This window comes from Archocentrus centrarchus, chromosome 11, assembly GCF_007364275.1.
Source record: "Archocentrus centrarchus isolate MPI-CPG fArcCen1 chromosome 11, fArcCen1, whole genome shotgun sequence".
Taxonomy (NCBI): Eukaryota; Metazoa; Chordata; class Actinopteri; order Cichliformes; family Cichlidae; genus Archocentrus; species Archocentrus centrarchus.
Window position 1 is genome coordinate 15,213,879 of NC_044356.1, and position 15,282 is coordinate 15,229,160.

At 38.7% G+C, this 15,282-nt stretch overlaps 1 protein-coding gene across 2 annotated transcripts in view; it reads right to left on the reverse strand.

The window, feature by feature from the left end:
• Positions 1–14,715, reverse strand: part of dennd3a (DENN/MADD domain containing 3a) — a 27,549-nt gene extending 12,834 nt beyond the window's left edge. Inside the window, exons 1-19 of one of the 2 annotated variants that reach the window (XM_030740274.1) lie at positions 14,514–14,715; positions 10,818–10,916; positions 10,140–10,283; positions 9,651–9,786; positions 8,980–9,095; positions 8,759–8,889; positions 8,522–8,633; positions 8,309–8,428; positions 8,091–8,189; positions 7,872–7,991; positions 7,324–7,439; positions 5,504–5,659; positions 5,264–5,360; positions 5,063–5,166; positions 3,465–3,667; positions 3,224–3,383; positions 2,737–2,893; positions 2,120–2,342; positions 56–135 (exon numbers count right to left, since the gene is read on the reverse strand). In XM_030740274.1, the coding sequence (XP_030596134.1) occupies positions 56–135; positions 2,120–2,342; positions 2,737–2,893; positions 3,224–3,383; positions 3,465–3,667; positions 5,063–5,166; positions 5,264–5,360; positions 5,504–5,659; positions 7,324–7,439; positions 7,872–7,991; positions 8,091–8,189; positions 8,309–8,428; positions 8,522–8,633; positions 8,759–8,889; positions 8,980–9,095; positions 9,651–9,786; positions 10,140–10,283; positions 10,818–10,898 (2,355 nt within the window). In that variant the 5' untranslated portion in view covers positions 10,899–10,916; positions 14,514–14,715. Of the gene's footprint in view, positions 1–55; positions 136–2,119; positions 2,343–2,736; positions 2,894–3,223; positions 3,384–3,464; positions 3,668–5,062; positions 5,167–5,263; positions 5,361–5,503; positions 5,660–7,323; positions 7,440–7,871; positions 7,992–8,090; positions 8,190–8,308; positions 8,429–8,521; positions 8,634–8,758; positions 8,890–8,979; positions 9,096–9,650; positions 9,787–10,139; positions 10,296–10,817; positions 10,917–14,513 lie in introns of both variants that reach the window. The other variant, XM_030740275.1, reaches the window with a different exon arrangement.
• Positions 14,716–15,282: the final 567 nt, after the last annotated feature.

The window sequence follows — 15,282 nt, forward strand, 5'->3', positions numbered from 1 at the left end:
ATAGCAAGTATTTATTCTCCCACCCTAGTTGTCAAAATCTGTGTAAAGTACAGACCTCTTGTGCCTCAGCCTCAGTCTCCTTCCAGATGGTGTAAAACACTCTGAATAAATCTGGACTGACCTGCTTCTGATGACCTGCAACAAACAAACACACGCTTTCAAAATAATTCAAGACAGCTTGTGGATATCCTGTATCAGACCCACGTGGTCTGTCACACTTAGAGTTTAAAACCTATAATTTAATAAAAATAATTAACTTGCCTTGTGTAGAATTTATTAAAACCACTGTTACAGTACATGAACACATAACACAGATATCTGATACATTGTTAGTGTAATGTGTAATAAACTGTAGTAATGTAATAAACGGGAAAGCACGACAAACAACAATGAATGTTTAAAATTTATAAAACACCAAGGATCAAATCCACAAATATGTTTAACCCTCAAGCAAACAAGCTATGAGTGACTACAATACAGAAATACTTTTTTAAAGGCTCTAATTGTGTTCATCATACCTGTAATAGGACATACATCCTCACATGTTCTAATGTGATTACTTGTGTTTTCTTTAAATTATTTTAAAGGGTTAAGGTTTGCCTCAACGGCTCTGCAGCAGTAAATCTTGCTACATTAAATCAGTCAGCCATGATTTCCTGAAAAACATTACAATGCAGAAGCGGAAAATAATACAATATTACAATTAAATCAAAACCTGTAATTTGTTCCTGTAAGTAAATATAAAGAGTTGTAATTATATAATATCACAGTGGCACACAAACACATAGCTCACTTGAAGTTCACATGTAAAATAGAGGCATACTAGACAAGTGCAAAGTCAAGAGTAAAATACAAAGAAACTTAAGAATAAAAAAATTAAAAAGAAACTTTAAGAATAAAAAATCATAATAAAGCCTTCTCATGGATACAAGTCTTTAAACTGTCATTTACTGAAAATTGCTTTACCCTGCTTCACAAACTCTCATAAACAGACATCTGGTTACTCTCTGAGTCAGCTCTGTTTCTCTCTCCATGCGTGCCTGCAGAGTGAGCAACTGGAGGCTGTGCTTCAAACCCCCACACCCAACCAACAACCCACAGCGACACAAAACTCTTTTCTCAGCCACTGAATAGTGCACAGTCACAGCCTGGAAAAAAATTTGTCTCTTTTTTATTTAACATCAAAGCTTACTAAACACTTTCTGGTTATCAGCACATAGCCAAGTGCTGTGTTGTAGTAGTTTTGATACAAACACCATGTAAAGGTGCATGGATCTTTAAAATACAGGAACATATGATAGGAAACAGTGATTATAATCATCTCACAATGCAAAAGGGGATCAAAATGCTATTGATGTCTTTAAAATGCAGAGAAGGTACATGAGCATTCCTGTAGCAGTCCAAATCTCACCCTTCAGTGCAAAAATAGAAAGGAAAACCTGACGCTGTCCAACAGGATGCTTAGAAAAAAAAAAAAAAAAAATCCCAATGAGCACAAAGATAAGGTCCCACGTTAGGCTTCCTTCCTTCTTTTCAATCATGCATGTCTTGCAAAATATTTTTTTGCTGAGCAGACTGTGGAACTACTTAAAACTTGTGAACTGATACTTATTTTACTGAATTTTACTGAATAGTCTGTCCCAACTGAGAACATCTCAAGTATGTCTAAAAAAAAAAAAAAAAAAAAAAAAAAAAAAAGGTCAAAGGGCAGCAGGTAACCAGTGAAGACCTGGTTATGCCCTCAAAGCTGTACAGCAAACCCTTCAAGGAGTGAGGTAATGTTTAACCTGAGGAATAAATATTTACTTAAAAAAAGGGAGGAGGAAGGGCATAGCAGAAATTTTGTGTGTGTGTGTGGCTATTTGTGTGTGCGCATGCTGACAAGTCTGACACACTGAAGTGTGTGAGAGAAGCTCTACACACAGCATGCCCTGCTGAGGCCATAACAACAGTTTCTCACTTATCTGTGTAAAATCCTGTTTTTCAAAAAGAAAAAGTCGGGACTCTGTATAAAATTTAATAAGGCAACCATCTGCCTACATTTAATTGAAAACAATTTGGGGGGATGGGGGGGATTATGTGTAATCCCCCCCATCCCCGGATGAGACTCACAACTTACCTACAGTTAGAGCATCAAAGAGTCTATGAATGGTTCCTTGGTCTTTTACAATGCCAGACTCCTGGACACATTTCACAAATTCCTCGAGCTGCATGTATTTTTTTGGCAGCTCGAAGCGCTTTATAGCACCTTCCTCTTGCCCGTTTCCGCAGTGAGCGCTTTCCCGCTCCTGGTCCCTTTTGAGCCGACTGATAAGCCGTTTTAGCTCAGCTCTTTTGTCCACCTGCGGAGAGATTTTGACATTTTGGTCGAGGCCATTGGTTTGTTTATTTGTCTGTCACTAAAACTACATAAAAACTACTAAGATGAATTTCAATGAACTAGGAGAGGTGGAGGCACTGCTAGTCATGATCATTAAAACAGTCCGCAATCACCACCTTGTCCTATGATGGAAAACTGAGTTGCTGACATGATATCTGGTGCATTGTACACCTCACAATTTTAATCCTATAGAAGACAGTTTGAACTGTAAAGAAGGAACAAAACTATGGTAACATAAATACAATATACAGCATGTCTGTGGCTACAGATGTAATTAACTAAGGTGCTTCTAGGTAACAGTGTTTACATCTGCAGAGAGTACAACGCAGTTTCCAGTCATGACAACCTGAACTGACCTGTAAGCGTTCAACGTCTGGCAGGGAGTCAACCAAGGACTTAACCATCTGAGAAGGAAAAATATCCGAGTCGGTCTTATAAAGACTCTGGAAGTCCTCTAACGCATCAATACGCTTGTTAGACACAATGTTTACCAAGCCACGCAGATAATGATACCTGAACAGAGAGATGGATACAATGGTTAGGGGTCTGAACCTGTACAAGATTCAGGTATTCTGTGGAAGTCGGCTTATTTTGATTTTATCACACATCACTTAAAGCAGCCATTAAATGAATTAAAATCAGCAAACATCACTTAGAGACAGAAAAATGCAATCAAGACAACTTATTGATGAAAGGTGGTTCTATCAGCCAAAAATTAAAATAATAAAATACATATAATAATAATAATAATAATAATAATTTATTAACCTATTTCCATGTACAATTTTTTTTTCTTTCACTTTCAATGCAATTTCAGCTTTTGTTATCCTCTTTGCAGAGTACCTGGCCAGTAGAGAGGATTCCTCAGGTGGTGTAGCATTAATAGATTTCCCCAGTGAAGCAATCATGTCAGAATAATAGTTCTGGACATAATGATAGGCCAACGGAGGAGGGAACTCTGGAAGACGGAAAACCTTCACTGCCTTCTTGGGGGACTTTAAACCTTAATGGAGACAAATGAAATTAGAAATTGACTGCTACTTCATTAAATAACTTCCACTAGTTTTCCTGCACTGGGACTGACCAATATCAGGTGTCATCTTCCTGCAGAGTGATCTGTTGGAACTGATGACGGTCAAAGTGTCACTGGAAGGCTGCAACAGATTAGGCAGGCTGGCTCCCAGCTTCTTGCTCAGCTTGTTCTCAGGGGGGGCGTAGCTTCTGTAGCCAGACCTGGATAATTCAGACATAGGAGGACGCCGGGGAGACACTGTCAATCCACGATTCCTGAAGGAAAAAAAAAAAAGATTGAGAGAGACTGCATTTTCTTTATAGCTGGTGATGACAGTGAGCATGTGAAAGCGGCTGACTTAGGTTTAATTAAATTATTCCTCAGTCAGTATTTATATAATGACATAATTCTAATTATTTACAGAGGATAATGTGCATTTTCTTTAAGTTTCATTTATTTTACATTATTTATGGCTGTAAAATCTCAGATATCTGAATATGATGGAAATAAATCTAATCATAGGACTTGATTTTTGGTACCAGAAGTTTGGTCGTTTCTGACTGCCGTCTGAGTTTTATTGACTTTATTGCACAGTCTGTGCAGTGAGCAAAAGACAGACTGCAGAGTTATTCTGACAGTTATTTTAGCAGGTATTTTTCTGAATTTGTAAACAATGACTGAGGACGGAACAGGAATTTTTGGCACAGAAATCTGCTAGCTACAAATGCTTGTTATCCCCGGAGGTTAAGTGAGCAGATTAGCTGTGATATGTTACCTGATAGCAGTAAGGATATCTCCAAAGTAAACAATTTTAATAAAAATCTGATTTAAGGTTAACTGCACTCTGCTGGAAAAGTACAATTTAAAATCCTATATGAGTTTGTCACCTTCTCGTTCTTACCCGCTACATGTTTGCTGTTAATTTTATCATTTAATCCCCATTGCACACCTTATGGTCTGAGCCCCCAAGCAGATTTATACGCATCTTGTGTTTTCTCAGCAAGACCTAAATCCAGAGATATTCAGTTCACTGTAATAAAGGATCAGTATTAGCAAGTAAGACATCCACTGTTGTTTAATCTGTTGTTTCCCATCAATTTTGAGGTCCTTTGAACTAGTTTCAAGAATTTGTATAATTTGATTTGTCCTTATTCAAAGACAGAGGGGTGGACTGTTCAAAACAGTTCTTTATTTATAATTAAGATTTATTTACACAAAGTGGGATTAAATTACTGCAAAAGAATATCGGTAGCAGCAAAGGCCAAAAGACTATTTATCCACAGGTATCAGCCCACCATGTGGGTCCCTATTGTGGATAAAAACTGCATAAATTCACACTGTCTTGTCATTTCTCCCCAACATACATGACAATTATTTAAATCACTCATCTAGTATCAGAGGAGCTGCTGATCTACCCAGTTTAACAAGTAAAGCAGCTCTGGGGCAATTCTGGGTTCAGTTTCAGCCTCAGAAAACTATTCAGTATATGTGAGAAGAAAGGACAGGAAAAGGCTGAGGAATGTGTCACATGTAAATCAACACCCGTGACAATTGATAGTGGACACCTGCTGCAAGAGGGTACCAGGTGCATTTGTGTGACAAAATGTGTAATGTTGGTATTCGTTAACATTCCTGTTGAAACCAGTAATGACATCATGCTAACATCATACCTGGGCATGAGATTACGTGTGTTCTGCTCCATGCGGCTGAAGGCATCCCATTTCCTGTTCAGCCGGTCTCGCAGGAATGAGTGGAAGATGTGAGTTTCTAATACCTGAGATCGCCACATAGAGAAACACACAACACAGGGAGTCAACATTTTTGTGTTTACTAGTGAGCACATTTTTTTATTTGTAGATGTCCGAGTGTACCTTTTGGTAAAACAGCTGGTCTGCTGGTTCCCTCGTTCTCAGAAATTCCTCGCTGTTAAAGACCCTGTGCTCATGGCTTAGAAAGTCCTGCACCCCTCTTACAAAAGCGTCCACAAATATGAAATTGAAGCCAAAAAAAAAAAAAAAAACCAAGAGGGAGAGTGATAAAAGTATTTTAATTTTACTCAGAAGTTAGTATATTAGAAAGCATTTATTTCGATGACATTTGCGGAGCCCTACCTGAAGATGTTGACCACCAATTCTAAGGCAATGTTTTGTATCTGTGTGTTGAGCTGTCTCTGCCAGTCTCTGCGTTGAGATCGCAGGGCATTGACATCAGTGCCTGCGCTGAGGTGGCACAGCTCCAAGTCAAAGTGAAGCTGCAGACTCTCTGCCCTGTGTACACACACACACACACACACACACACACACACACACACACACACACACACACACACACACACACACACACACACACCAAATATGTAAGAATTGTGTAGTCCAGTGTGGCCTTAAATTGGTTTAGTTTCATTTAAACTTCACTTTGTAATTTGAGTTACGCAGTATTTGTGCTGTTGTGATTTGAGCTGAAAAGATTGAACACCAAACATCAGTTCGAACATATAGTGTTTCTTTCTATAAAAAGACATATTATGCTCATTTTTAGCTAGGGCGAACAGATGTCTCTCTTTTAAGTGGGACTGCACAACATTTTTGTTCCTTGCCCCGACACACACCTCCACATTTGGAGTCAATGGCTCTGCAGGACATGCACTTTTCTAAAGTTTGGCTTTTGCCCATTTTATATATGAAGGGAATACTTTTTGTTATAGACAAAAGAACTAGGGCAGCACGGTGGCGCAGTGGTTAGCACTGCTACCTCACAGTTAGAATACCATCTGGAAGGCCTGGGTTCGATTCCACCTTGGCCCAGGTCTCTCCCTATCTCTGTGTGAAGTTTGCATGTTGTCCCCGTGCTTACGTGGGTTTCCTCCGGGTACTCCGGTTTCCTCCCACATTCCAAAAACATGCACTTACTGGGGTTAGGTTAATTGGCTACACTAAATTGCCCATAGGTGTGAGAATGTGAGGGTGAAAGGTTGTTTGTCTCTCTGTGTTGGCCCTGCGACAGGCTGGCAACCTTTTCAAGGTGTACCCTGCCTCTCGCCCTATGACAGCTCCACGAACGGGATGAGCGGAAGCGAATGGATGGATGGACAAAAGAACTATAAAGTCACAAGTCTGTGCTAAGCTTATGCTAATCTATGGATATATCCCAACTGAAACCCAAAAAGTGTTACCAGACAGAAGAGCAGCTGAATTAACAGTGAAGTAAAAGAGAATACGGGACTATATAAAGACTATCGCACGAGAGCGAGTTTAAGCTTTCTTTTATCTTTATTGTATTTTCTTAGCAAGAGAACTAGAAATAAAACATATTTGGTCTTTACATGTTAAATGATAAGCCGACAACACGCAGAATTTATTGCATTTTTATTTTTAAGTTAGATATACTTCTCAGCATTGACATGTCAAACTTTGTCCCACACAAACAGTGTTTGCCACACATTTAGATTTTTGGGATCTGGTCACACTACTTCTAGCTCCAAATTCTTATTTTAGAGCAGCTTAACACAGTTCTAACCAAACCCTTATTTATCTTACATTGTCCCTCTGCCTGAAATAAGCTGTTTTTGCTCCTGTTCCTTAAAGGCTTCTCTCTCTAAAACCCTTCTTTCTTCTGACTGGCTGCCTCCAGGCCAGAGCTTCCCTGTTTATGTCTGAGATAATTGTATATGGAAATCATCTAAATCATCATGTTTTCAATGTTTGGTTCAGTTTTTTGTCTTTTCTTAAAAACCTGAAAAAAAAAGTGACTTAGGCTATTATTTTATTTTAAGAGGGTGATGATACTGATATTTAATGAGAGCATCAACATTATAAAAGTATACATGACACAGAATTAGAAAAAGCATAATAGGATCCCTTAATGTCACAGTATCAATCAAGTAGAAAACAAAACAGCCGTCTATTTTCACAGTGAGGCACATTTTGGTTACCTTGATGTGAAACTCTCCGCTGCAGCCAGAGGGATAACAGGCAGGTTGACTGTTTCAGACCAAGACGTCTGAATGGTGCCATCATCTATGTTCACAAGAATTAAGTCCTCTGTCTCCTATTCTCGAAAAGGAACACATAGCGTATAGGCACATATATTGTAGGTGCAATGAGTAGAATTGAGTAGAGTCCAGCCTAACAGAGAAAAGCTCACTCTGATAGACTGCCTCTGTAGCATATGCAGACTCAGCCTGAATAAAAATGGCTATTGTTAAATACTTTGTGAACTCAATGGAGACACTTTACAAAGAAAATCTGAATTTCTTGTTTATTTTCTTCAGTACTCATTCTTGTCCAATAAGAGTAAAATCCATAAATATTTAGCACCATTTCCATCCTCTTAGATAAGAAAGGACTCCATGAAACATCTGCTATCATGACTTGACGTCAAGCAAGGAAACCAAGAGTGTACTCCCTCATTGTGGAAAAAAAAAGTACACATACAAAAAGCCTGATGTTGAAACACTGATAATGACAGCAGTGTACTTACTGCAGCAATCTCTTCAAAATGACTGATGTGACAGCCCATGAGGAACGCAGTGGGAGCCATGAGGAAGTCCAACATTCCTCTGGCCAAGACAGGAACATAAGGCTGCTGCCAGGACAGAGGCTGAAAGAGAAAATGCCGAAAATGTTTAGAAAGGAATAATAATATTATTGCATTATTGTAATAATATTGGCACTTTAACATGACATTCTCCACACTAACCTGGAGGTACAACAGCAGACACTCTGCAATGAGAGTGAGTCTGGCCCAGTCAGATGAGAAAAAGACCAGCCTTTGCTCTTGGAGAAGGCAGGACAACACCTGGAAAGCAAAAAAAAAAAAAAAAAAAAAAAAAAACACACTTAGGGTTTCCTTTTTTCCCCCCTTTTTTCTTCTCATATTTGAATGAAAATACAGTACCACTCTGCTTTATGCACTACCTGGAGCAGTACGGTGTGAGTGAAACAGAGGAAAGGTAGATGTAGATTGATGTCAATAACAGGGCTGTCATGATCCTCCCTTGATGGAAGATATACTTGGAGAGGACGAAGACTAAAAGACTAACAAGAGTAAAATGTTACTATAAGGATCTATGAGAACTGAGACAAACAGTGGAGTAATCTGATAGAGAAAGAAAAGTTTTTTTTTCTGACCACATGCAGCTGTCCAGGAGGCGGTAAAGGCACAAGGGACAGCTTGGCTGAAAACTCCTTCACTGTCTCCTCAAACTCAGCTTGTCTTGCGGGTCGCAGCTGGACCAGGAGACTGAGAGTGAGCAGGTGGGAGGCCAAGAAAAAGATATTTAAAAGGGGATTCATTTAAATGCATGATGTAAAACATGAACAAGGTTAAGGTTATTTACAAGCTCTATATTCAAAAGAAGTTATTACCATGACAAGCAGTCTTTCAGGGCATTGTAGTAGGGGAACTTGGAGATGACACACACAGCAAAGGATATGTAGAAACGTGCTTTCGTTGAGTTTCGTCTGTGGCCATTCTGGAGCACACCTTCCTGACAGGCCTGACACAACACGCAGCGAATGAGAATGAACTGTCAACACCCATTAGTTCTAATATGTCCTTCTGTTAGTGTGAGAGTATGTGTTTGTACCGGCACAGGTCTGTAGAATTGTGCAACAACTCCATGGGTTCGGTTCCCAAACAGATCAGTAAAAACCAGGAAGTGATAACTGTCTTCTCTCTGCTCACTGGCTAACTCAAGACCACCTAGACAGAGGAAACCAAGACAGATATGCCACACAAGAATGTACATAGATGCTTTATCTCAGCCAAAGACTAAAAACTTGTTAATTTAAATCTCATGTCAACAACACACAAGTGTCTCAGTACAAAGAGACAGAGCAATAAGGGTAGAAATGTCTTGGCTGCCAGTGTCACTATGCAAATACTGCTTTGTAATGTCTCTAAACCAATACTCAATAGCAGAAATATGGGACTACTGATGCATGACTGTGCATCAGCATCACATGATAATAACCTGAGAGTGAAACATGAGTTGTCAGACTGGCAAAGCGCATCGAAACATGATGTTATCAAGTTAGGTAAGTAACACTCAAATAATTTGCTAAAAAAAAGAAAAGAAAGAAAGAAGAATACTGGTCATTAGTAAAATGTCAGCACTGATACAGTTATTGCCTGAGAACAGGTCTTACTAAGGCAGCAGACTGGATTATTCTCAGGACAAAAAACACTGAGTGCAGCAGTGGGATTCAGTTTAAGGCTCAGTAATGTTAAGTTTGAAACAATGGAAACACACTATACCCGGGAAACATAGTTCTGGCAAAGCAATGAGATCCAAATCCTTTGGAACGCTGATGTCCTCTGTTGTTGACGACACTTCAGCACGATTAGCTCCTTCTCCATTAGACAGTGCCTCTGGAGCACGATCTCGCCTCTTCTGAAAAAAAAAAAATGAAAGACAACATACACTGTATTGTTCTCTGACTGGGATAGTCAACTGTAGTTTCTTAAAAAATGACAAATCCTTAATATGAAAGGCTAGTCAGACAGAAGAAAGGTTAAAAAAAAGAAATTATGACGAAGAAGCTCTTTTGCAAGACTGCCCTGGGCCCAGACAGGCAGCATTAACGTAGAAGAACATTCAAGCTTGATGAAAATTGAAGAACCCAGGATCCTCTTGCTGTGAGGCTACAGTGCTAACCACTGACTTACTGTTCAGCAAATAGTGTGATTTTTTTTTTTTTTTTTACAGTTTCAAATAATAATATTAATAATAATAAAATAGCATACCTTTTTAATGAAGCTCCTTCTCCTCTGGACACGGCTGAAAGCTGGACCAATCACCTGGCTTGAGTTAGTCTCTTTGGAAACAAAAGGCGGGGCATGGACCTGCAGCACCTCAGCTTCCAGCAGTGGGAGTTCATTTAATTTACCCTGCTGATGAAGCTGCAATAAAGTTTGTGGTGTATATATTTTCACTACATATTCAAACAATATAGAGTATATTTTTTATTGCTGTAACGCCTAATCATTATATAACTAAAATATTCATAACGCACTTGTTCGCAGTTGTAAACTGTTTGAAATGAACTGGGATGGCTGATTAAGTGACATTATTTCTGACCAATCAGATTTTTTTGGGCTTCTTCTACTAGATTATACAAATGAAAATACTTGAGTAGTCAAACAATGCCTCATGCACCTAATTACATTAATTCTAATCATGCTCTTCATTTTATGGACATAAGCATTCATAGGTGTTGTGATTTAAAGGTTGACCTACACAAAAGCAACAATCTTGTTCACCTTCTAGACTCACAATCCATAAGTGTTTACTGAAAAGAGACATTGTTTCAAGGATGGATTTAGATAGCCCAGAAATGTGTCTGATGTTTTTTATTCTTTGTGTGCCTATTTTTACTTCAACAGTTTGCTCACATTTTTGCTTCTGTGAGTCTGTCTGCATACCTGGTGTATATCTCGAATCTTATCACTGTGGGCTCCAACCACGACACACGCCTCCAGCAGTCCAGATGGGAGTTCTGCCATTACATCCAAGCACACAAACTGCCAAAAAGACACACAATGTGTATGTAGATGAGCTAAAAGCACTTTTCTACATCTTTTTCTACACATGAAATGTATACCGAGATAGATCTCCCTGCAGTTTCTCTAGCAGTATTAACACTTGGCCATTAGTGTATGTATATTCATCATCGGCATGAATGCCATGGTAATTTGGGGATTTCATTTTTTTAACTGTTCTTTTTCCATTGTGGGACGATTGTACAGCACACATCTTTCATGTAATGGGTGCACAAGTTTGAATTTATTTTGGATTTTCTCTAATTCACACAGGATCAAAAGTATACATACAGGGGCAAATATATACCAAAAAAATTAAAGAAACACTTTAAAAATCACTCTATAGGACCTGGGATATTGATCTGGTCAGTTAAGTAGCAGAGGGGGTGATGTGTTCAAGATTTGATGTGTTTTCAAAGTTTTCCTTTATTTTCTTTTTTAAGCAGTGTACATGCATTCACTTAAATCTTTTAATAAGTGGTGGCTGCTGGAATGGACTTCCCAAAGCCCCAACCTCAACCCTATTGACAATTTGTGGACTATGCTTAAAAGTCAGGTCCAAGCGAGGAAACCAACCAATTTAAATGACCTCTACCAATTCTGCAAGAACAGTGGACAAATACCCAGCCAGAATTATACCAGAAATTTGTTGGAAAAAGTATCTGGTTGAGGTGCAAATTGCTAAAGGGCATTTAACCAAATATTAGTCGGCATGTATGTATATATTTGAGCATGTACGGATTTGTACACATCTAAAATAAATCAATTCAAACTTGTATAGTTTTTTAAAGTCATCAAAAATGTATGCTGCACATTCAGACATGGAAAAAGATGAGTTCCAAAAAAAAAAAAAATCACTAAGAGCCCCAAATTACCTCTGACATTCATTCCCATGATGAGCAAATGGAAACCTCTGACCCCAACTTTAAATCTGACTACAGCGACGAAATGAAGCAGCTGTGGTGACGGTTCAACAATTTTATTTTAATCATGAATAATAAAAGATTTCCAGACCAAATGCTGATTGATCTAAGTTTGTCTTTCACTTTGAATAAAGATACTTTGGTTTATCAAATTTGTAAGACACAGCATCAGCTGACAGCACACAGATGAATGCAATTTCCTCCAGATGTGTACTGGATATTACTATTGACACTATGTGGACCACTTGATGCATAAAGCTAATAAATCTAAATCACACACACGGCAGATGTTAGCCTTTGATCAATGATGCAGTAAACCAGTTTTGCCATTAGCACCGAAACCACAGAGAGAAAACAAGTTACCGTAAGTAAACTTTTTTTTTTTTTTTTAAACCTTTTTTGCCTGACATGTCACCACACTGACCTCATAATTAGCGTTTACTGTTACCGGTCCACAGCATGTGCATGTTTACTGTTTTTGACTGAGTCATGCCACAGCCTCTGTCTAACTGCAACTGGACCTCCAGGGTGCACATCTTTGGGTCATTCCATCTCAAATCATTGAGGGCCTTCTGCTTGAGCATATAAAAAAAAATAATTTTACTTTAGACTAAGATATATTTTTTGAAAATATCAGTAGATGGTCTAATCTGAAAAGAACTAAATTCTAGAGTTTCCAGTTGGTGTTTAATTATAACAGACAATAATTTTGTTAATATTTTTCATTTTCAACACCTACTCTACCTTACATTTGTAGACCTACTGCGCTGGAGAAGTCTCATAATTTAAATTAAGTTTAAAGCATACTAAGAGGCATTAAAAACTCAACAAGATAGCATTTCACATATATTACAGTTCTTGCAGGATTCATTCCATCTTTCAGCATGCCGAGTGCCTGATCTCTCTGTCTGCCTGTATCGGTTGTGGCATTAGGGTTAGGGGCTGTTTTGTTATATTTATTTGTGTTTGATTTTTTGTGCATGTGTTCCAAATTATACTTGATTCAATTTTGTGGTAAGAAAGACTAGTAACTACATCAGCCAGCACCAGTGTCAGGCACATTCAAGAATAAACATCTGACTTGCATTAGTTGCAGCTCCAGGCTGCAACTAATGCAAGGACCTGCGCACTATTAAATGTTCCTTTTTAGCTTTCACAACCTCTTGTCTACACTATTATCCTCTATCCTTTCCTCAGCCCCCTCCTTGCTTTTCTCCTTCTTCTTCATTACACTTTGTCTTTCTTTTTTTAAATTTGTCCTTTTGTCCCATCATCCTCTCTTCTTTCTTCACCTTCGACACGCTTGCTCACAATCCTTCTCTCAGCCTCTGACTAACCACCCTGCTGTGTCACGGAAAAAACACATACTTGAGTAACTTATTCCCCTGAAAACCCCCAATTTATCCAGCCTCATGTTGGGGGACAGAGTGTGGCATTTGTGTTTATTTGTGTAGCAACATACCATTTCTGAACTATGTTACACACGCAAAATTTTGGGAGCGTTTCATGCTCATACACACTTACACACCCTCAAAGATTCAGTAAAATGCAGCTGTCATGAATGAGAGACAAAAAACAAATCTAAACAAATGGAATGCAACACTAAGTGGAACAGCTTAAGCATCAATACACCTGCAAGTAACATCCAGTAGTTAAACTTGACCAGGGCATGTAACTTAAGGAGAAAACCCCACGCTGTGAGAGGCAGCCATCCAGATGCTGACCACCATCTTTAATTAACAAGTCTGTCTTCAGAGTCAGAGAGGAAGCTGCTCTGATGCAGAAAACAATTATTTCAAGAGACATGCATTAAATGTATTTTATGGAACTGAAAAGACGTATGGAAGAAGACAGGAAAATGGAAGTGGTTAAGACAAGTGCCGTGCTTATAGAGTAATGAAAGCAGTTTTAGGAATCCCTCTCATTTCTCCATGATAGTTCTGACAGTGCTTGCAGCCTCGTTTCCTAAAAGAAATACAAATTGTCACTTAGATAAATAAATGTGTCCGTGACTGTGCTGAAACTCGGCTCTGTTTTTCCGTCATATCTTCTTTTTAAACTGGAGCCTACTTTGAACACCTACCAGTGCAAAAAAAAAAAAAAAAAAAAAAAGTTAGATTTTAGATCCCAGCAAAATCCAAAATCATGGGAAGAGTGTTTAGAGCATTCACGGGGCATTTTTAGAGGGTACAGGAAGAAGGCAACCCATTAAAAAGGGTGGCATGCCCCTTTAATGGGGCACTTTGATGACCTTAACCAGTTCTAAAAATAAAATAAATTAATAAATAAATAAAGGCAAGCAGTAGGATGTGAAGTTTTTGTTTTGTTTTTTACAGTTGTTTCTTCCTTCGGTTTGCTTTTAACACAGCTTGTGATTTATCTCTCTGGTTTGGCAGGCGGGTGGAAAAGCACTAAATATGAGCAACATGTGGCTTCATGTGCCAAGACTCTTCCTCCGGTTTCATCACGCATACAGTCCGAATAAATCAAAACAGCACAGAAGCAGCAACAACATGCCTAAAAAAAGCTGTCACAGATTACAACAAGGCTAAAATGTTTGATACCAGCACCTGTAAATACTAAACACATAAGAGCGAGGTGTTAAAACCAACCGAGCAGGATTCCTCACATCGTAAGGTTAAAATTAGAGACTGACCTTAAATTACTCGATTATTTCCACTGGGTCCACTTCACGCGGGGAGTTAGCCTCTCGCTAAAACAGCTCCAGCTCGCAGTTAGAAAGCCGTTAAACAGCCGCAGCAGTGACTTCGGCACTGAGACCTACTCTTACTGTGTGCTGTGATTCAAAGCTTACTTTCTCACACGCACACAAACACACGAGTTTGCCGCTGGTCTGTCAAACTCACAGCAGCGACGCGTGTAGCTGGACTTCCTGCGAGACAAATTTCAAAATAAAAGCTTGTGGTTTCACAGTTTGAAGTGTAGCGTTTGCTTCGCAGCCGCGCCATCTACTGCATATTTACCGTAGTGCACTATCGATGTGATAATTGAATAGTTGGTCTCCGATTCTCCTTTCTCTAACTTGAATATTATCGCATTTATCCCAGAGCAAAATCTCTATGAGATCCAAATCTTTTGTATTGCCCTCTATTAATTGCAGTTCGTCAAAAACGTCCATACAATGTACAGCTTCTTCTTTTTATTTGTTTACAAAACTTAAAGAGTTGTGTTGCCCCTTTTATTTTATCCTTTGTCGAGCTCCTGATAGACCTAATAAAAATGCTGGACAGTCAAAAAGAAGTATTTTATTCTATGTTCACAGCCCTGCTTCAACGTTTAACTGTAAATAATGGCCCAGCACAAACTGAATTTGCATGCAAATGCAATGTGAATGACAATAAAGAATCATTTAATCCTTGGGAATTGTTGGGTAACGTAAATGAAATACACACTTACCAACTGAT